The sequence below is a fragment of the Amyelois transitella genome, chromosome 4 (assembly GCF_032362555.1).
Source record: "Amyelois transitella isolate CPQ chromosome 4, ilAmyTran1.1, whole genome shotgun sequence".
NCBI lineage: Eukaryota > Metazoa > Arthropoda > Insecta > Lepidoptera > Pyralidae > Amyelois > Amyelois transitella.
In genome coordinates this window covers 442,840-464,747 of record NC_083507.1, presented here as the reverse complement: position 1 = coordinate 464,747, position 21,908 = coordinate 442,840, and the positions used below count along the sequence as shown (strand labels likewise).

General features: G+C 45.0%; 2 protein-coding genes across 2 annotated transcripts in view; one reads left to right on the top strand and one right to left on the bottom strand.

The window, feature by feature from the left end:
* LOC106132935 (protein crumbs) overlaps nucleotides 1-21,908 on the bottom strand; it is a 73,282-nt gene that overhangs the window by 18,845 nt on the left and 32,529 nt on the right. Inside the window, exons 14-35 of the mRNA XM_060954684.1 lie at nucleotides 21,248-21,457; nucleotides 20,328-20,469; nucleotides 15,971-16,078; nucleotides 15,735-15,857; nucleotides 15,315-15,463; nucleotides 13,931-14,126; nucleotides 12,944-13,130; nucleotides 11,822-12,181; nucleotides 11,662-11,789; nucleotides 11,063-11,265; nucleotides 10,067-10,309; nucleotides 9,205-9,417; nucleotides 8,254-8,527; nucleotides 7,135-7,303; nucleotides 5,883-6,024; nucleotides 4,707-4,799; nucleotides 4,081-4,206; nucleotides 3,275-3,471; nucleotides 2,726-2,830; nucleotides 1,800-1,934; nucleotides 942-1,147; nucleotides 382-516 (exon numbers count right to left, since the gene is read on the bottom strand). Coding sequence (XP_060810667.1) covers nucleotides 382-516; nucleotides 942-1,147; nucleotides 1,800-1,934; nucleotides 2,726-2,830; nucleotides 3,275-3,471; nucleotides 4,081-4,206; nucleotides 4,707-4,799; nucleotides 5,883-6,024; nucleotides 7,135-7,303; nucleotides 8,254-8,527; nucleotides 9,205-9,417; nucleotides 10,067-10,309; nucleotides 11,063-11,265; nucleotides 11,662-11,789; nucleotides 11,822-12,181; nucleotides 12,944-13,130; nucleotides 13,931-14,126; nucleotides 15,315-15,463; nucleotides 15,735-15,857; nucleotides 15,971-16,078; nucleotides 20,328-20,469; nucleotides 21,248-21,457 — 3,844 coding nt within the window. The remainder of the gene's footprint in view (nucleotides 1-381; nucleotides 517-941; nucleotides 1,148-1,799; nucleotides 1,935-2,725; nucleotides 2,831-3,274; nucleotides 3,472-4,080; nucleotides 4,207-4,706; nucleotides 4,800-5,882; nucleotides 6,025-7,134; nucleotides 7,304-8,253; nucleotides 8,528-9,204; nucleotides 9,418-10,066; nucleotides 10,310-11,062; nucleotides 11,266-11,661; nucleotides 11,790-11,821; nucleotides 12,182-12,943; nucleotides 13,131-13,930; nucleotides 14,127-15,314; nucleotides 15,464-15,734; nucleotides 15,858-15,970; nucleotides 16,079-20,327; nucleotides 20,470-21,247; nucleotides 21,458-21,908) is intronic.
* Nucleotides 16,698-19,860, top strand: LOC106132933 (nitric oxide-associated protein 1). Its single transcript, XM_013332504.2, has 3 exons — nucleotides 16,698-17,665; nucleotides 18,125-18,242; nucleotides 18,620-19,860. The coding sequence occupies exons 1-3, from the start codon at nucleotides 16,836-16,838 to the stop codon at nucleotides 19,805-19,807; spliced, it is 2,136 nt and encodes a 711-aa protein (XP_013187958.2). The 5' UTR covers nucleotides 16,698-16,835; the 3' UTR covers nucleotides 19,808-19,860.

Genomic DNA, 21,908 nt, shown 5'->3' with positions numbered 1-21,908 from the left:
CAGCGATACTATATTTTATAATAAATACTAGATAAACATCCAAGACCCAGACCAATCAGAAAAACTTCTTTTCTCATCAAGCCCTGGCCGGGATTCGAACCTCCGATGCCACAGACAAGCGTACTACCGATGCGCCGTCAAAGAATTTCTGTTCCTTGAACACCTCCTTCGCCAGCCTGCATCTACCAGGTTGTCTGTTCCTCCTCCCTCCACGGTCACCAGCTGCCTGAACAGCACTCACCGCTCACGAGCTCCCCGCGCAGCTGGAACCGCAGCGTGCTCCACAGCAGGTGGTCCCTGCTCCTCATCCTCCGCAGCTGCGGCAGCGAGCTGGCGGACAGCCGCCCCTCCACGGTCACCAGCTGCCTGGACAGCACTCACCGCTCACGAGCTCCCCTTGCAGCTGGAACCGCAGCGTGCTCCACAGCAGGTGGTCCCTGCTCCTCATCCTCCGCAGCTGCGGCAGCGAGCTGGCGGACAGCCGCCCCTCCACGGTCACCAGCTGCCTGGACAGCACTCACCGCTCACGAGCTCCCCTTGCAGCTGGAACCGCAGCGTGCTCCACAGCAGGTGGTCCCTGCTCCTCATCCTCCGCAGCTGCGGCAGCGAGCTGGCGGACAGCCGCCCCTCCACGGTCACCAGCTGCCTGGACAGCACTCACCGCTCACGAGCTCCCCTTGCAGCTGGAACCGCAGCGTGCTCCACAGCAGGTGGTCCCTGCTCCTCATCCTCCGCAGCTGCGGCAGCGAGCTGGCGGACAGCCGCCCCTCCACGGTCACCAGCTGCCTGGACAGCACTCACCGCTCACGAGCTCCCCTTGCAGCTGGAACCGCAGCGTGCTCCACAGCAGGTGGTCCCTGCTCCTCATCCTCCGCAGCTGCGGCAGCGAGCTGGCGGACAGCCGCCCCTCCACGGCCACCAGCTGCCTGGACAGCACTCACCGCTCACGAGCTCCCCTTGCAGCTGGAACCGCAGCGTGCTCCACAGCAGGTGGTCCCTGCTCCTCATCCTCCGCAGCTGCGGCAGCGAGCTGGCGGACAGCCGCCACTCCACGGTCACCTGCTCCTTGAACACGCCCACCGTGAACCAGACCATGCTGGCGCCGCTGCCGGACTGAGCGCGGAATAATGTGCCGCCGGTCTTGCTCCTGAAGACATATATATATATATATATATCACGTCTATATATCATGCGGGGTATGAAGAGTCAACAGTCTGGAAAAGACTGACGGGCTATATTCAGCTGTTTGGCTTAATGGTAGAACTGTGGCGACATCTCTACGCGACAAGTCACAAAAACAAAAACACGCGACGCTATCGGTCAAAAACATCGAAAAGTCTAAATCGCGCAAGCAATGATTAATATGTTGCTAGCTATCTATCCCTTAGTCTCCTTTTAATACATACGCTATCGGTCAAAAACATCGAAAAGTCTAAATCGCGCAAGCAATGATTAATATGTTGCTAGCTATCTATCCCTTAGTCTCCTTTTAATACATACGCTATCGGTCAAAAACATCGAAAAGTCTAAATCGCGCAAGCAATGATTAATATGTTGCTAGCTATCTATCCCTTAGTCTCCTTTTAATACATACATGTGAACGAAAGCTTTTTTTTATTGGTACCGGGAACCGTCTGGTTAACCACGGTTTATAGGTAGGTCGGTTGGCGGCTCCACTTGTTTTTTTTTTATTATTATTATTTAGGTTTCTTACGCCATTACTCTGCCACATTAAAACTACATATATTCAATAACAATTCAATGCTACAAATAAAGTTTTATAGCCATCTAATACTGACCTGTAAGTGATGGTGAGCGAAGTGGGCGGCTCCACCTGTTGTTCCGCCGCGATGGACACAGAGCGCGGCACGCGCAGCTTGTACGACAGGGTCGTGTTCACCCCGTCGAACGTGGCCTCCGACACGCACTCGTAACTGGAATTAAAGACGTTAAGATTAAATAAAAAAAAACTATATAACACAAAGGCTATAGAGTATGACGGCTTTTCAAAAGGTAAACCGAAGTAACTGCGCATGATTCTTATTTTTGTTAGGCGTTAAAATATTGGAGCTGTTGAGCCTATCAGAACGAGGCATTTGAAATGTTCGATATAACGAGAGATCTAGTTTTTGGATTTCAAGTTTAATGTACTTGCAATGAGGTCATCAGACTTCAGAGCGTCGGTGGCCGAATCCGTTAGGCCGGGCGGTTAAAATGCGTGATGTTTAGAAAGGTACAGGTACAGGTAAAGGTACAGGTTCAAATCCCACCTCGGCCATGTACCAATGACTCTTCTTAAAGTAATATACATTTGCGAAGCTCTTACGGTGAGGGAAAACATCGTGAGGAAACCTGCACATTCAGGCAACTGGATGTGTAACCATAGATCCAATACGGGTTAGGTTCCCCTGCAAAGGTTGCGGAGGTCAGACGGGAGTCGCTTCGTGCAAAAAACTGACTCAATCCTGGATCGAAATCAAATGCGCACCCCGGGCTCTTCTCCAGAGTGTTGTTACCGCTTCTTCTGCACTGACTTGGAAGCGGCAGTAAACTAAGTTTCAAGTAATTTATTTGACGTCAACCAATGTTGAGAAACCAAAAGTTTTGACGATAAGCGATATGAAGTATCCTATAATAATGAATCAAAATTTTGAATTTGAGTGGTGTGGATGTAACCAAGACTACAGCCAGGTGGAAGATGATGATCATGTCAAGAGTGACTCACCCCGCGTCCAGGTTCCTGCAGTGGGAGTTGAAGGGGCAGCCCTGCAGCTGGCAGAACTCCACCTCGGCGCACTGCTTGCCCTTGTAGCCGCGCAGGCAGGTGCAACTATACACACGTACAGACAAACATAAGTTTGAAATTATCTCTTATAACAAAGTGTTGGGAACTAAAATCGTTGGCTATTATAGAAATTTTCCCAAAAAATTAAGGCATTTACAGAAACTTTCCCAAAATATGACGGCTATTACAGAAACTTTCCCAAAATATGACAGCTATTACACAAACTTCCCAGAATATGACGGCTATTACAGAATCTTTCCTAAAATTTGTAAGGCAGGCATTTCAATACTACGTTAGTTTAAGTGTCAAAGCAATGACACCTATCCCGCGAATCGGCTTTTATACCCGGAAAGTAGGTAGCTTAATAGGTTGGTGGAAATTGGATTTAGAAGAACATGTACAACGGCGTTCTTATCCCAATCGGGATTTCTTCCAAAAATGTTGTTTATACGTCCGACCTGCGCGTGCGCACACAGCCGCTACACTCACGTGAAGTCGTTCCAGGTGAGCGTGCACGTGGCGTTGTGCAGGCACGGCCGCGAGGCGCACGCGTCGTCCGACACGACGCCGCGGAGCACCCCGGCGGGGTCCAGGGACACGTGGCCGAAGGGCGGCGGCAGCTGGAGCCCCGCCACGGACCCCAGGGGGAAGAACTCCACCACGGTCACGTTCACGCCGTTCGACACCTGACCAATTGTCATACATACATATGGTCACGTTTATATCCCTTGCGGGGTAGACAGAGCCAACAGTCTCGAAAAGACTGAATGGCCACGTTCAGCTATTTGGGTTAATGATTGAAATGAATGACGAATTGTCAAATGTTTCTTATAGAGAACAAGAGCAGTCGTGGTCATTACAATGCAGACACAGCTGTCTGACAAAGTCAAGGTCAAAACCTTGGAAGTTTATCATGTAAATATTTTTGATATAATATAGTTTCTTTTAGTACTTCGAGGCCAACCCAATATGTATAATATAAATGTCAAAAACACATACATACATAAATCACGCCTCTTTCCAGAAGAGATAGGCAGAAAGTACATCTTTCCACTTGCCACAAACCCTGAATATTCATAACATTTTACATGCAAACCCGTCGGTTTCGGGTACTCTTGATCTGACCTTTTGTCAGGACCTCTCCCGTTTGATCAAGGTACGTTCGTCTAGGCCTTCCCACTCCACCAGTCCCATACATACACACGAAAAATTGTAACACTAAACTTGATAAATAAAAGCGGTCCCAAATCAGACCCTTGCGGGCGTCCACATTTCATCGACCGCCTGAACACTACCTGCACGTCCTGTATGACTCCCTTGAAGTAGTCAGCGTCGTCGAGGTCAGTGGGGGGCGGCGTGCTCAGCGCGTTCGCGGCGGCGGGCGCGGGCGGCGGGGGAGGGGGGCCGCCCAGGTACAGCACCTGTGGGGTTAAACAGTACGTATTAAATGTAAATACATTTTTAAACTCACGTGCTAAACATTAGTTTTGCGTAAATCTCACAGAAACTTTAATTTTTACCGGAATTAAAGACCCGTATTTATAAATACGAACGATTACACGAAATTTCAAGAAGAAGAAGAGGTTCAGACAAACGACGACAATGACGACGTTGCAAACAAACAAACTTACTTTCGCGTTTGCGTCTCGAAGTTCCACGATTCGAATCCGAAACGGGTAAAATTTTAAAATTATCTCTCTATATAGAAATTGTTTCCACGTACATACATTGAAGGCTTGCATGAAGAGAGTTATGAATGTGGATGAAGCAAAGGAAGTATGCAGGGATCGTGGCAAGTGGAAAGAGGTAGTCTCTGCCTACCCCTACGGGAAAGAGGCGTGAGTTTTATGTATGTACATACATTGTTAAAATTTAAAATTTTAAGCCTTCTAAAAGCGAACCGGGTTTGTTCCAGTCTTACCTGCGCGTCCAGCTGCTTCGCCGCCGATATAGACTTTCTGAAGTACTCCGTGCCGTTCAGTTTCACTTGTACCAGCGTGGAATTTCGCACCACCTACGAAAAAACAAAATTTTGATAAAAACATTGGACATTGTGGCGACATCTCTACGTCACACGTCAGCCAAATACACAACAACTGTCAATCATCACGAAGAAATTGACGCACTCAACCAATAGCAGCGAAGAATCTAAATCGCGATTACAAAGATTTCACGGATTGAAGCATATCTACAATCTCCGACTCAACATCGTCTGTCGCGCGGTTCCCCAGGCGACACACCTAGCCTGGCGGAAGATCTTCCCTTTGGTGGCAGTCGAGCCGAATCATCGCTCCCGCTACATTGACAATTATAGCATTATTTTATCACATGGACAACACAATAAAACGGTGATGCGCGTATACTATTGGTTTACAGTCTTCTTCCTCTTGGCTTTAGTCCCGGTTGCGACCTCAGCACTCTGGAGAGGAGCCCGGGGTAAGCACTCGACCATGGATCCTGGATTGGGCGAGTCAGGTTTATACACGAAGCTACTCCCGTCTGACCTCCGCAACCTTTGCAGGGGAACCTTACCCGTGTTGGATCGATCATGGTCACACATCCAGTTGCCTGAATGTGCAGGTTTCCTCACGATGTTGCCCCTCACCGTAAAAGCATCGGTTAATGTTCAAACTACTGTACATATCTTCGAAAATAGCCTGGGGTGGGATTCGAACCTGAGCCTGTTTTGCGCCACACGCATATTAACCGGCACCTTACCGATTCGACCATCGACGTTCGCCCTTATTGGTTTACAGTCTATTTACGTTTAACAATAATTATTTCATAGGAATAGGACCACTCCATCTCTTTCCCATGGATGTCGTAAAAGGCGACTAAGGGATAGGCTTACAAACTTGGGATTCTTTTTTAGGCGATGGGCTAGCAACCTGTCACTATTTGAATCTCAATTCTATCATTATGCCAAATAGCTGAACGTGGCCATTCAGTCTTTTCAGGACTGTTGGCTCCGTCTACCCCGCAAGGGATATAGACGTGACCATATATGTATGCATGTAATTCATTTCGAGGTCTGGTTGAAGCGGAAGTGAACCAGCAGTTCTCAATAGAGACGCCCGTGTGTCAGCGTGTCTCTCACCTCAATGAGATGCATGTGCCCGTTGTCGAGCCTCGTGCCGCCCACCGTGTAGTTCTCGGAGGTCTGGTTGAAGCGGAGGTGCACCAATAGTTCTCCGGCGGAAAGGGACGCCGATACTTGCGTCTCGTCTGTTGGACTGGCTCTGTGGAAAGATGATTCGTTCAATAATGTGCAATAGGATAGATAATTTTCAAAATTGGATACAAGTTATCACTTATTGACGTCACATCACTTAAATCTAATTATAACTACTACCGCTTCAAAAGCGCGTGTGTAGAAGAAGCGGAGGCACAAACTGCACTGCAGCATTTTTAAGCAACTCTAGGCGCAGTCCCCACTTGGATAGGTGATCGAAGTGGCTTCGGAAGGTAGATTATCTGTGTAATTTGTCCCGTATATACAGGGTGACTTTTAATTCAACAGCATAAATTTAACTGTTAAGTGTACCCATCTAAAGGATATTTAAAAACGTTAAAAGAAAAATATCGGTTCATAATGTGGATTTTGATACTTTTTTTTTTTCGTACTTTCTGAAATATGAACCGATATTTTTCTTTTAACGTTTTTAAATATCCTTTAGATGAGTACACTTGATCGTGGGATCTTAAATACGTAATATCACTCCGGCCGGCGGAAAAGTGACGCGTAAGATTCAGAGGTCAACGACACAATTCATTCAGCTGAGCGATCTCGACAACTCTGTACTATTACTTGATCTTGATATTAGAAAAATAATTTATTTTCAGACATTTATTTACGTGTTTAGTTTTAATTTCTTTTTGTAATATTGGTCTTTAACAAAGCGTGTGACGTAGTTTTTGAGGGTTTTTTAAATGTGAAAATGATGACGTTTAATTTAAATAAAAATAGGCTCAAACGGCTCAGAAGCATGGGTATAGTCTGTGTTTAAAAGGATGCAGTTGTTTTAAATGTCACCGTGTATATATTTATAGGTGCCTGTGTCAGACACCTCAGTGTCAAGACAACCCCCACTTACTTGGGCAAGGAGCCGAGGTAGAAGATCTGCCCGGTGGACTTCCTGGTAATTAGGAACAGGAGAATATATGGCACCAGCACACGGTAGCAGTTATACACATGTTAAGCAACTCCAAGCGCAGTCCCCACTTGGATGGGTGACCGCGAGCATCAGAAAGTATTCTCGATCTCCTGCGTACTCCGGAGCGTAGGTTATGCCGTCGGTACCTGACGCCTCCGCTGGTACCTGACGCCTCAGGGTACGACCCCCACTGACCTGGGCAAGGAGCCGAGGTAGAAGATCTGGCCGGTGGGCTTCCTGGTCATGATGAACATGGAGATGTCGAGCGCGGCGTGCACGGCGCGGCGAGCGGCGTCCCGCACCAGCACCGTCACCACGGAGCGCGGCGTCGCCGCCTCGTGCCCGAACGTGGCCGCTGTGTAGTCTGTGGGGGGGAGGGGGGCAGGACATTCGATTTAGAATAGAAGACATTTATTTTGCCGCTGCCGTGTGGTTCCCGGCACCAATACAAAAAAAGAATAGGACCACTCCATCTCTTTCCCATGGGTGTCGTAAAAGGCGACTAAGGGATAGGCTGCTTACAAACTTGGGATTCTTTTTTAGGCGATGGGCTAGCAACCTGTCACTGTATGAATCTCATTTCTATCGTTAAGCCAAATAGCTGAATGTGGCCATTCAGTCTTTTCAAGACTGTTGGCTCTGTCTACCCCGCAAGGGATATATATGTATGTATGTAGATTTATCTGCCCTTAACCTTAGTTTTTATAAAACACTAATGAAAAGACTGAATACTGATGCATCTAACATTTGAGTGTACTTATATTTATGTCACTTTATACATATTTTATTTTTGTAGGTTTATTATGAATTAGTTCGTAATTAAAATTAATTGTTTGTTGTCACGCATCCTCAATGCTTTAAATGTGCGCTGTCTTCTTGATCACGAATTTTCCTTTTTATTTTGGTTGACTGGAACAAATCCCGATTGAGATAAGTTCACCGTTGTACATATTTTTCTGAATCCAATGACCTATTATTCTATTTTTGTAACATTTATTTTTATATGCAATAAAGAATTTACAAACTCACTGTGGCGGCCAACGGCCTCTGTGACGCAGCGATAGTACGCTTGTCTGCGACACCGGAGGTCCCAGGTTCAAATCCCGACCAGGGCATGATGAAAAAAGAACTTTCTTTGATTGGCCTGGGTCTTGGACGTTTATCTATATATAAGTATTTATTATAAAATATAGTAACGTCGAGTTAGTATCTCGCAACATCTCGAACTTACTTCGAGGCTGACTCGATCTGTGTAATTTGCCCCGTATATTATATATTTACTGTATTGTTTATATATATTATATTGATATTTACTGTATTGGCAGGTGTCCCCCAGGTAGGGCCGCGGGCACGAGCACACGAAGCTGGTCCAGGCGTCCTCGCAGCCGCCGCCCGAGCGGCACGGGTTGGGCGCGCACTGCGGGGTGCGCGGGCAGCGCGCGCGCACGCCGCGCAGCTCGCAGCGCGCGCCCCCCCCACCCCCCACACCGCCCGCACCCCCCTCGCCCTCCGCCGGCTGGCTGTCCGCCTCCTCTATAACCTCCGTGACCGCCTCGCCGCTCGTGGCGTTCGAGTCTTCCGGTAGCACCTGTGGATAACCAATTATTGTTTTTAGACAGCATTCTCGAGAATAACAAGTGCCGTGTGGTTCCCGGTAATAATGGCAAAAAGGATGGGATTGCTACGTCTCTTTCCCATTGATGTCGTAAAATGTGACTAAAGGTTAGGCTTATATACTTGGGATTCCTCTTTAAAGCGATGGGCTAGCAACATGTCACTATTTGAATCTCAATTCTACCATTAAGCCAAATAGCTGAATATGGCCATTCAGTCTTGTCAAGACTGTTGGCTTTGTCTACCCCGAAAGGGATATAGACGTGATTATTTGTTATGTTTCTTATATTTTCAAGAACTCCAAGACGTTCTCGGCATTTGTGGCTTTTAAGTAGATCTGTTAAGATTATTTTCAGAAAACTCTCTTTGCAACTCTGTAAGAGATTGTTTTTAAAAAAATCTTTTATCAGCACAAATTAATAATATAACGCTGATCTCCAAATATGAAATTTGTTGCTTTAATGGTTTAAGCTTAGAGTTTATAAACATATGACTTGATTCGCTTAATTTTGAATTTTGATGTCTAAGGTGGTGCATGTGTTCACTCCTGTCTTAAAAATCCCTGACTGAATTGAACATTACATTATCATATATCACGCTCGCTCATCTCCCCATCACACCACACACTAGAACACCAGCTCCCCTACTGACCCACTGCCCGTTGACCACGACGTCCTGGAAGCAGCCCACGAAGAAGTTGGGGCCGTGCCTGAGCGTGGCGTACGAGGAGCCCGCGTTGCCCAGCCGGGTGCTGGGGAACGAGGTCACGCTGGAGTTGAACGCCTCGTTCTGGCTGATCGGGTAGATGGTCTGCTCCTCGTTGGCGGCCAGCACCAGGTGCGACGAGTTGATGGTCACGAACACCTGGACGAGTGGAACAATGATCAGTTTTCTTTAATAGTTAGCAAGCTACAAATGTGTTGGTCAGAATAAGAAATGAAATAGCGTGCGATGTGAACAAACTTTATAAGCTCTGAACAATCTTTATAAGCTTATACTAAATTATTTCATTAAAAAATTAAACTGTGCCGTGTGGTTCCCGGCACCAATACAAAAAAGAATAGGGCCACTCCATCTCTTTCCCATGGATGTCGTAAAAGGCGACTAAGGGATAGGCTTATAAAATTGCGATCCTTTTTTTTAGGCGATGGGCTAGCAACCTGTCGCTATTTGGATCTCAATTCCGTCATTAAGCCGAGCAGCTGAACGTGGCCATTCAGTCTTTTCGAGACTATTGGCTCTGTCTACCCCGTAAGGGATATAGATGAGACTATATCCTACTACTATTATAAAGGCGAAAGTTTGTATGGATGTTTGTTACTCTTTCACGCAAAAACTACTGAACCGATCACCATGAAATTTGGTATGTAGGTAGCTGAAGACCCAGAATAACACATAGGCTACTTTTTATCCCAGAGTTCCCGCGGGATTGATAGGGTTTCCATGCGGACGAAGTCGCGAGCGGCCTCTAGTGTATTTATGTATGTAAAGGCTGGTCATCATCAGAGCTTACCTTCTGCCAGTTGCTGTCGTTCAGGTTGGAGCCGATGAAGACGCCCTCCCACTTGTTGAGCAGACTGGAATGCAAGTTCAGCCTCCCGTTGGAGAGTTCGAGGAAGAAGTACGTGAGCCCCGAGCCCATGGCCAGGAGGCTGTTCCCGATGGTCGTCTTGAACCGGAACGAGAGGTCGTAGCCTTCCTCCCTGGACGTGTTCACTTCCGCGTAGCTTCCCTTCTCTAGAGACATTGTGGTGATCTGTGGACAGAATTGTTTGGTCAGTATTGATTTGAATGTATGTTTTTGGATGTTGTCTTTTAAATTGGCCGTAATGTGATGGAAGTTTCAAGATTTTTAATAGACTAGAATAGAATAGATTTATTTTCAAAATTGGATACAAGATATCACTTATTGACATCACATCACTTTAATATAATTACGTATATCTACTACTGCTTCCAAAGCGCATGTGTAGAAGGAGCGGCGGAACAAACTACACTACACTATTTTGCAACAGACGTCAATTTGCAAATATTTATAAATTTGTCTGGTCATATACAATAACAGTCAGATTCTAGGCGTGACGGGAAATCATAGAGTAGAATACCATACGATCCAATGATGCCTTCAAAACGGCAAGAAGGCCATCAGAGATTTACTGGGTAAACTGGCACACTAGTTGCTAAGAATCTCACACATCCCTGGTCAAAGATCCAGGGGGTCGGGCCATGAAAACTATAACAAAAGCCCGTGTTATGGGCATCACAGAGCTTTAATGGTTAAACTGGCGCACTAGTTGCTAGGAGTCTCACACTTCCCTGGTCAAAGATCCAGGGGGTCGGGCCATGAAAACTATAACAAAAGCCCGTGTTATGGGCATCACAGAGCTTTAATGGTTAAACTGGCGCACTAGTTGCTAGGAGTCTCACACATCCCTGGTCAAAGATCCAGGGGGTCGGGCCATGAAAACTATAACAAAAGCCCGTGTATCTGAATGTGAGCGCTGGCTACCTTCTCGCAGGTGGTGCCGTAGAAGCCGGGCGCGCACGAGCAGTTGAACCGCTGCTGCGTCTCGCGGTGCAGCCAGGGCAGGCACGTGCCCGCGTTGCGGCACGGCTGCCGCGCGCAGCCCGTCAGCGGCACGGAGCAGTTGCGGCCGCCCCAGCCCGCCTCGCAGCTGCAGTGGTACGTGGCGCGCCCGTCGTAGCACCGGCCTGGGGGGGGGGGGTCCAGCGGTCAGAGAGTACCCGGGTACGATCAGATAAAAAACAATATTTAAAAAAAAATTGACAGTTCTGACGTCCACCGAGCACTGTTCGGTCACCCAAGTACTGTATTGCTTATACGATGAATCTATACGAGTATTAGTTTCGAAAGAGCGTCGTGGAGAAACAAGCTTTACTCAACTTGAGTTGCAACACAAAAGTCAGCAACTCGTACTGAAAAATAATGATTTTCTAACATACATACAAACTTATATTTAATCTAGTATCCCATAATCCAAGCTTCGAACTTTCTAGATCAATCTGTGTACGACACCGTCCGATATCGTCCACGCAGCACCCGTGGCGGCAGGGGGACGCCGTCTGCCGTCTCAGACAACACTGTACCTCGCTGGCAGGGAGTGTAGCGCTGACACTCGTCGATCTCCTCGTCGCACAGCTCCCCCTCCCACCCAGGGGAGCACTCGCAGCGGTACCGGCCGATGTCGTCCACGCAGCTCCCGTGGCGGCAGGGGGACGCCGTCTGCCGTCTCAGACAACACTGTACCTCGCTGGCAGGGAGTGTAGCGCTGACACTCGTCGATCTCCTCGTCGCACAGCTCCCCCTCCCAGCCCGGGGAGCACTCGCAGCGGTACCGGCCGATGTCGTCCACGCAGCTCCCGTGGCGGCAGGGGGATGACGTCTGCCATCTCAGACAACACTGTACCTCGCTGGCAGGGAGTGTAGCGCTGACACTCGTCGATCTCCTCGTCGCACAGCTCCCCCTCCCACCCAGGGGAGCACTCGCAGCGGTACCGGCCGATGTCGTCCACGCAGCTCCCGTGGCCGCAGGGGGATGACGCGCACTCGTCGATGTTCACCTCGCAGCGGGCGCCCGTCGTGCCCGGAACGCACACGCATTCGTATCTGGACATATTAACGTGAACGTTTTTAATATTGTACTGATATTTGTACGCCTGTAAGGCGGGAAGCAGGGGACTGATCAAAAAAAATTGTAACAAACGCCCTTGTAACCTGTTTGCACAATAATACAAATAAAAGTATAGTGATAGATACTTCTGTCAATTTCCGAAAAATACTATTCCAAAAGAAACATCACAATACAAATAAAAAAGAAGTGTACTAGATAGATAAAGATATTAAAACTATTGCCGTCATATTAAAAATTATCAAAAATTTATGACTTTTTACTTTTACTATGTAACTGTTGTACATACATACATACATATAGTCACGTCTAAATTCCCTGCGGGGAAGACAGAGCCAACAATCTTGAAAAGACTGATAAGCCACGTTCAGCTGTTTGGCTGAATAAAAGAATTTAGATTGAAATAGTGACGCCTGAATGTAGAATCCCAAGTTTATAAGCCTATCCCTTAATCGCCTTTTACGACATCGATGGGAAAGAGATGGAGTGGTCCTATTCTTATACTGGTGCCGGGAACCACACGGCACACGGTTACTGTTATCTCAACTTTAAATACAACAAAAAACCTCTCCAATAACAAACATACTTTAGCAAGTAACATTGGCTGAACACGATTCTAAATAATAATTTATACATATATTCACTACTTCATCCTTTACGGGTTAGACAGAGCCTACAATCTCGAAAAGAGTCACGTTAAGCTGTATTCTATCATCATTCGACGGTATATCCGCACTCACCCGCTAGCGTTCTCAACGGAGAACCGACTGTAGAAGGACGGGGGCAGCTTCATGGACGGGTGCGGCCCCACGGGGACAGGCAGCAGCTCGTTGCGGTACAGACTAGCGTTGCTCCTCTCCAGGCACACGCCGCCATGTTTGCAAGGTTCACCTTCACACTCATTGATGTCGATTTCGCAGTTCTTGCCTGGGTTGGTAGAAATATTGATGATGATTTGAGTTTAAATGTTATTCTAAAAACATCGCGAGGAAACTTGAACATTCAGACAGCTGGATGTGTGACCATGATCGATCCAATACGGGTTAAATTCCCCTGCAAAGGTTGCGGAGGTCAGATGGGAATCGCTTCGTGTAAAAACCTGACCCACCCAATTCAGGATCCATGGTAAAAGTCTAAATTTGGATAATTGTGAAGTTAACGTTGTTGTGAGAAATGCAGCAGTACAGTTTGTTACCACTTCTTCTGCACTGACGCTTTGGAAGCGTCAGTCAACTTAGTTTAAAGAAATTTATTTGACGTCAATCAAAACCAAAAGAAATGACAATTATTGAGTGATTTTAAAATGTCCCATAACAATGAATAAAAATTTAGTGTGGTTCCCGGCACCAATACAAAAAAGAATAGGACCAGTCCATCTCTTTCCTATGGATGTAGTAAAAGGCGACTAATGGATAGGCTTACAAACTTCGGATTCTTTTTTAGGCGATGGGCTAGCAACCTGTCACTATTTGAATCTCAATTCTATCATTAAGCCAAACAGCTGAACGTGGCCATTCAGTCTTTTCAAGACCGTCGCCTCTATCTACCCCGCAAGGGATATAGACGTGACCATATATATATATATATATATATATAGAATTGTATTATACAGAATTGCAGGTAATTAGCATAATATGGTCATACATATTATGTATGTATGTATGTATTTAGAATTGTATTACACAAAATTGCAGGTAATTATAATTAGGGCTCCCCGCATCACATACCTGTGTACCCCCTGTGGCACTCGCAGCGGTAGTCGTTCACGTCGTCGACGCAGGAGCCGCCGCGCTGGCAGGGCTCCGAGGCGCACTCGTCGATGTTGAGCTGGCACTCCGCCCCCGAGTACCCGGTGCCGGAGCACTCGCAGCGGTACCCGTTCAGGGCGTCGATGCAGCGGCCGCCGTGCTCGCAAGGGTTGGACTGAAAGCCGAGAAATATATGTGGGAACGAAAGTAAAACAGTGCGGAATTATATCGTGAATCTTCTTACTTTATTGGACTTCTTAAAAGCACATCTTATAACGTCTTACATCGTACCACAGACTCACTATTCTATATCTTAATGTTACCAACGTAAAAATAAGTAAGAGGTCAGCTAACAAAAAGGATTAAAATAAAAACAAAAAACGAAACTTCTCCCACATATATATAGAGTCTGTACATACAAACATACATAGTCACGTGCTGTGCGGTTCCCGGCACCAGTACATAAAAGAATAGGACCACTCCTTCTCTTTCCCATGGATGTCGTAAAAGCCGACTAAGGGGTAGGCTTATAAACTTGGGATTCTTCTTTTAGGCGATGGGCTAGCAACCTGTCACTATTTGAATCTCAATCCTATCTTAAAGCCAAATAGCTGAACGTGGCCTATCAGCCTTTACAAGACTGTAAGCTCTGTCTACCCCGCAAGGGATATAGACGTAAATATATGTATGTATATAGTCACGTCTGCGGGGTAGACAGGGCCAACAGTCCTGAATAGACTGACAGGCCACGTTCAGCTGTTTGGCTTTATGACAGAGATTCAAATAGTGACAGGTTGCTAGCCCATCGCCTAAAATAAGAATCTCAAGTTTAAAAGCCTATCACTAAGTCGCCTCTTACGACATCCACGGGAAATGAAATGGAGTGTTCCTATTCTTTTCTATATTGGTTCCGGGAACCACACGGCACATATAGAGTCTTGAATCTCAATTCTATCATTAAGCTATACAGCTGAAAGTGGCCTATCAGTCCTTTCGAAAATGTTGTTTCTGTCTACCCCGTAAGGGATATTGACGTGATTATATGTATGTATGTAATAAGAGGTAGGTATGATTAATGTGTCTAAAACAATTGAAATATTTTAACTATATTTGAAAAGAACTGTAGCTAGTTTAATAAGTATGTCGTTAAATGGGCATGTCACATCATCAGACAGCGGGCCGGAGAGCCCCTCGGGACACACGCACGTGAAGGACGCGATGACACTGACACCGCCTCGGGACAGGCTGACTCACCTCGCAGTCGTCAATGTCGGTGTCGCACAGCGGGCCGGAGAGCCCCTCGGGACACACGCACGTGAAGGACGCGATGACACTGACACCGCCTCGGGACAGGCTGACTCACCTCGCAGTCGTCAATGTCGGTGTCGCACAGCGGGCCGGAGAGCCCCTCGGGACACACGCACGTGAAGGACGCGATGCCGTCGACACAGGTCGCTCCGGACGCGCACGGGGACGCGGCGCATTCGTCAATGTTTATTGAGCAGTCCTTGCCTGGGGAGAAGACATGAGACTCATAATTGACAAGTTGGAAAGAAAAGATTGGTGGATGTCTACCTCTTGGCTTTTAGTCCCGGTTGCATCCGCCGGGGTGCGACTTTGATTATGCACCTGGATTGGGCGAGTCTTTACACAAAGGTTTTTTTTGTTCCAGAGGGGTGAGGATGTAACTGGTACTAACACCAGGAGAAAGAGAGAGAAGATTGTAGTGTAGATAATTAATGAAAAAAAAAGAACTTCTGAAGTTAAAATAAACGGAACCAACCTTCAAATCCGACCATACAAGTGCACTCGTAGTTGTTCTCCAAGTTCAGACAGGTGCCGCCATGTTTGCAGGGCGATGACAGGCACTCGTCTATATCCTGTTCGCAGCTGTCGCCCGTATAGCCTGCGCAGAGTAAAAACGTATTTGTGGGTCACCTTAGTCGTTTCTATCATGTGTACATATATTGTTTATACCAAAATTGTACAAACTAAGAACTATTTTTTTTTAATATGTACCTGGTCTGCAGTAGCATTGGTAGGAGCCAGGATTGTTGAGGCACACTCCGTTGTTACAAATCTTCGGATTTCGCGTGCATTCGTCTATATCCATGTCGCAAAGTCGACCTGCGACGAAAAAAAAACATAAGGAAAAAAATATAAAAAATGTCGGGTCAGTGACGGTACAAACTCACCCCTTAACGCTATCGACATTATTACTATTTGAAATATCCTGTCCATTTGGCTAATTATCAAAAAGATTCTGTAGTTACTATTTCTGGAGCTCAAGTATCTAACAGAGCAAATTAGTCACATTGCATTACTCAATGAATTTACACAGGTGTGTTCTCGTGTCTGTATTGTGAAATTTTCGATGGAACTTTTTTTTTAAAAATAGTATAATTCTAAATAGCATTATAAATTGCAAATTATCCATAAAATAACTATCGCAATGTGTGACTAATTAACTAAGATAGCAGTAAGTAACGTAACTTCAGCGACGTATATACTATCAATTCAGATATTATCATAAGTTATAAAAATAACATATCATATTTATGCTAAAAGATTCAAATCCATAAAATAATATATATTTAGATTGGTAAAAAAAACATTAAACAGAAAGGCTGTACAAGTTAATTCTCAATGCTTGACATAGAAAAATACTTTCAAGTTGATTGATGACGTCCGTCAGCAGCTGTCAACTTGACAATGAAAATCTTCAGTGACAGTATCGATTGACCCAAATTTGTTTTGTTTAGTTTCATTCGTCCCTTGAATTACATTTATAATATGTTTCGTGAAAAGTTTTTGTTACTAATTACTGTAATACCATTACTTTGGTAAACATTTAAGAACGTAATGTTATTATAAAATCTGCAGTATGATTTACACAACACGAAGCATTTTGAGGTTATATCGGAAGCACAATGTTTTGTACAAAAGATTTAATTATGTCTGCGCTTCAACAAATGCCAATGAAAATGATAAAAACAACCAAAAAGAGGATTTCCAATCTCTACTGCAGCGATACAAGGAAAAGATAAGGTTTAACTCTTATCTGGAACACGAAAAATTACAGTTAGGTCACTTCAAATATTACTTGAAAACCTTAAAAAGGGCTAAAGAATCTCTTGCGAAAGAGCAAAAGATAAAGAGTCTGCCACCATTGCCCGTCGCTTTACAGTACTACGTCGATAAAGACAGACTTTTGGCAGAGGATACGCCCGTCAAACAAGAAGAGAGTAATTCCGAAGTGTTTCAGTTACCCTTCTCTAATGTAACCAATGTGGAGATCACACACAACAAAGATGATCAATTCCAGAGTTCACCGAGTGACAATGTAGCAAGTGATAATGAAGCGGAATTCGATAGAAGTAATATAAAAAAATGGATGACAAATTATGAACACTTTGATGACACAAGACTGGAGGAGGAATCTGATGATGAAAGTACTGAATGGGTGAAGCAGTATGGCACCCCGGATCCTACAATAAACGTGAGTAACGTGCCGTGCGGGGGATGCGGAGCACTGCTGCACTGTAGTGACCCGTCCATCCCAGGTTACCTTCCCAGTGAACTGTTCAGTGGCCGGAGCCAAATGGAGCTGAAGAAAACTGAGTGCCAGCGCTGCCACTTCCTCAAGCAGTACAATATAGCACTTGATGTGACAGTAGAGCCCGAGGAGTATGAGAAATTGTTGCAATCTATCAGGTCAGCTAACTTGAATTTACTGCTTTATTTCAATTTATGCACCAATTTATCATTTTAAACTTTTATTATATTTGTACATTAATTTGAAAGTCCTACTGCTGGCCACTTAGAAAAAAAAAGAACAAAAAAAAAATATTGACCATATATTTAAAAAGGGAGAAGAGCGCAATGTTACAATGTTCAATATTCGAAAATATAAGTTCAGTTAGTTATTTCAGAAAATGCAGTTTTAATTTCTATCGAAACATTTCAGACAAAAATCAACAAACAGTTCTGTATTAAACAATATTAAAGTATTGTTAGAAAGACTGAACATCTAAAATAATATTCTTAATATTAATGGCGAAATTTTTAAATTTGATGAATCACATCCAGACAGTCCTTCTCCAAGGAACACATACAAAATAGAAGTGATGGCATGAAAAACTTAAGAAACTGAGCTCTTAATTCCTGTTTCAGATATGTCAAATCCCTAGTGCTTCTAATGGTAGACCTGCTTGACTATCCATGTTCCATCTGGCCAGGCATAGTGGACATTATAGGCACTGACAGACCCATCATTGTTGTTGGAAACAAGGTGATTTTTTATTACTTTATTACCTAGTCAAATGTAATTAAAAAATATAAAAGTAAGTATTTTCATTACATGATAGAAATTAGTGGTATAAAACAATCCAAAAATACAATTGAGAAGTGAAGTGCCTTTCTATTTGAAGCTCAATTCTATTCATTAGGCAAAACAGCTGAAGGCCTGTCGGGCTTTAAAGACTGCTGACTCTGTCTACCCCGCAAGGGATTCAGACATGATTATATGGATGGATGGATGGAGAAATGAAGTTCTTACTGGATTCATGTGGCTAGTACATACATACATACATAAAATCACGCCTCTTTCCCGAAGGTGTAGGCAGAGACTAGTGTGTGGCTAGTAAATTCTTTTTTTTTCTATTTCAGGTAGATTTATTACCTGGCGACAGCATTGGATACTTGAATCGGGTTAAGATGTCTCTTATTGAGGAAATTAAGAAGACCAAGCTGGGCACTGCCAACATCAAGTATATCGGCCTCATATCAGCCAAGACAGGCTACGGGGTCGAGGACCTCATCTCATTCATGTTCAAAACCTGGCTGTACAAAGGAGACGTGTTCTTAGTGGGCTGTACCAACGTAGGCAAAAGTTCCTTGTTCAATGCGCTGCTGCAGTCAGATTACTGCAAGGTGCACGCGACCGACATTGTCAAGAGAGCGACTGTCAGCAGGTGGCCTGGAACCACTTTGCATCTACTCAAATTCCCCATAAACAGGCCGTCCGGATGGAAAATCTATCAAAGAACAAGAAGACTGAAAGCAGAGGCGAAACTAATGAAAGTTGAAAAGGAAATTAGGAAAGCCCAGCTTCAAGGCATGACGCCCAAGGAGCCGCCAACTCTGATGGGCCACATCGGAAGGTCCTTCTCTGAAGAATACATACAGAATACCGAGGTGGCCGAGAAGTTGAGGAAACTGATGGTGATAGACGAGAAACACTTTTTGTTCGCTAAAAGCAAATGGTTCTACGATACACCGGGCGTGATGCATCCTGATCAGGTGTTGTCTCTGTTGAGTACTGAAGAGCTGCTTCTGACGTTGCCTAAGAAGGTGATCCGGCCTCAGACCTACTACTTGCACAAAGGCTCGACTATATTTATCGGCGGCCTGGCGCGGGTCGATGTCTTGCGCACCGATCACCCAGTTCGCTTGACAGTATTTTGTTCAGAGGGGCTCCCTATAACAGTGACGGACACTGACCACGCCGATGAGGTGTACGAAGCGTTTCTAGGCACAGAGTTATTCGCAGTGCCTTCGGGTGGAGCCGAGCGTCTTCAGCATTGGCCGGGATTGAAGAAAGGGAGTGAAGACTTCGAGTTTGTGGGTGAGGGTCCTAAGGTTTGCTGCGGGGACGTAGTGTTGTCTTCGGCTGCGTGGGTGTCCGTGACTGCTAAAGGTGAGACGAGATGCACATTGCGCGGGTGGACGGTCGCGGGGCGGGGTCTCCACCGGCGGTGCCCGTCGATACTGCCGTACGCCGTCAACTTGAAGGGCAAGCGGTTGCAGGACACGCCCGCCTATATGGTGGGCAAGGTGTTCACTGGAGATCCGTGATTTTAAAAGTTGTAGGTTGTAATTTGAAGAATTATATTAAATCTTCAAAAATATTTTTTGTTTTTTAATCATCACTAAAGCCGTCACTTAACTCATTAAGTTGTTTCTGTTATAAATTATAACACTGCAGCGAATATATCTAGCTACTACTAAATCGCATAGTGTCATTGCTTAAGGCGATCTAAATGTGAAGTTTCATGTTCATTAAAATTAGCATAATATAGAATATAAATCATAAATATACCTAAACCTAATATAAACAGAATATAAATATATACTACATTGAAATATACCTACATAAATAAACAACTAACAAAATATATCTCTACAAATTAAATACATATAATTATGACAACCTACATATATGTACAAGATATAAATAAGAAAAGTGTAGAAACATAGACTTAACCAGATCTTAGAAACTGCCCGGGCATTTCGTATGTAAACCGTTACAGCATTCCACAGGCGGACAGCCTTCACAATAGAGGAGTGAGATACCAGCCTAAAGGTGTATACATACCGGTGTACCCGGGCGAGCACTGGCAGCGGAACAGGCCGGAGTCCAGGGCGAGGCAGCTGCCGTTGCGGCACGGGGACGAGGCGCAGGCCGAGTCGGCCGCCAGGGCTGCGCACCGCCACGCGCCGGATTGCTCCACGCACTCCTGGCCGAGAACATTCAGATTTACTTTTGTTTTATGAGTTTGAACACAGAATGTAACTACTTACGGAATCGAAAATCGTGATTAAATGGTGGAGTGTAAGAGACGTAAGCTCATTGTTTAAAATTGAGTTAATTTCTTATTAGACTGATGCAAGAAGAAACATTTTTCCTTACTTCGGGGGAAGTAGGATGTACTGTAAAACTATTATTACTATTAATAGACGATGGCTTACAAATATAGTTGTTTCATTATTTGACGGCCTCTGTGGCGCAGCGGTAGTACGCTTGTCTGTGACACCGGAGGTCCCGGGTTCGAATCCCGGCCAGGGCTTGATGAGAAAAGAACTTATTCTGATTGGCCTGGGTCTTGGATGTTTATCTATATAAGTATTTGTTATAAAATATAGTATCGTTGAGTTAGTATCTCGTAACACAAGTTTCGAACTTACTTCGAGGCTAACTCAATGTTGTTTGTCCTGTATATATTTATTTTGTGTAACAGAAAATTGTGACCTGTCTCATCTTGATGCCGCAATATGACAAAATTCAAAATTTTTATTCATTATTATAGGATACTGCATATCGCTTAATAATTGTCAAAACGTTTGGTTTCACAACATTGTTTGACGTCAAATAAATTACTTAAAACTAAGTTTACTGCCGCTTCCAAGGCGTCAGTGCAGAAGAAGCGGTATCAAACTGACACAAGGCGATGCCGCGTGATGTTGCTCCGTTATACACAAGCCTTTAGGACGACAAGTTAGTGTGACGTCACCAACCTGCCTCGGCTGACACGAGGCGGCGCGGCAGTCCAGCGCCAGCTCACAGGACGCGCCCCCGTAGCCGGCGCGGCACTCGCAGGCGCCGTCGAGGCACGCGCCGCCGTTGAGGCAGCCCCCCCGCGCGCCGCACGCCTCCGCCTCCCCCGCGGGGGAGTCGCAGCGAGGCCCCGACCACCCCGCCTCGCACTCGCAGCGGAAACCCACCGCCTGGTGTAAACAGTGGATATTGAAGTGTTACAAATTGAATGCAACGGAATTTGGATTTTGATAATTTTTGACCAAGTGTAGAAATCACATATATGTATCCAAAGTTTTTTTATAAACTGGTTTTACCCGATATAAAGACTAAATAAATACTTGTGATATATCTTTTATAATAAAATTTGATCAAAGCCCAAAATAACTAAGTACTTGGTGCTGGTGTATTGCATTGAAATTCAATTCATAGTCAACAAATACTCGTGGTTTCAATAATACTCTCGTGTGCTGTGAATGCAATATGTGATCTAGTTAAATACTGTGAAACCCTTACCGAAATATATTTTTAAAAAGTAACTTTTTTTTGGTTACACTTTATTTGGTACAGAGGTAGACCTAATCAAAGACAATAAGAATTTTGTTTGACCCAATATTCTTAAATCACTGTAGAGATCTGTTA

Bases quoted from the DNA above. Each gene is read 5' to 3' on its own strand.
- LOC106132933 (XM_013332504.2), top strand. From the start codon at position 16,836: ATGATTTACACAACACGAAGCATTTTGAGGTTATATCGGAAGCACAAT. The intron at 17,666-18,124 runs GTCAGCTAACTT...TTCCTGTTTCAG, and splicing joins AAATTGTTGCAATCTATCAG to ATATGTCAAATCCCTAGTGC. The intron at 18,243-18,619 runs GTGATTTTTTAT...TTTCTATTTCAG, and splicing joins TCATTGTTGTTGGAAACAAG to GTAGATTTATTACCTGGCGA.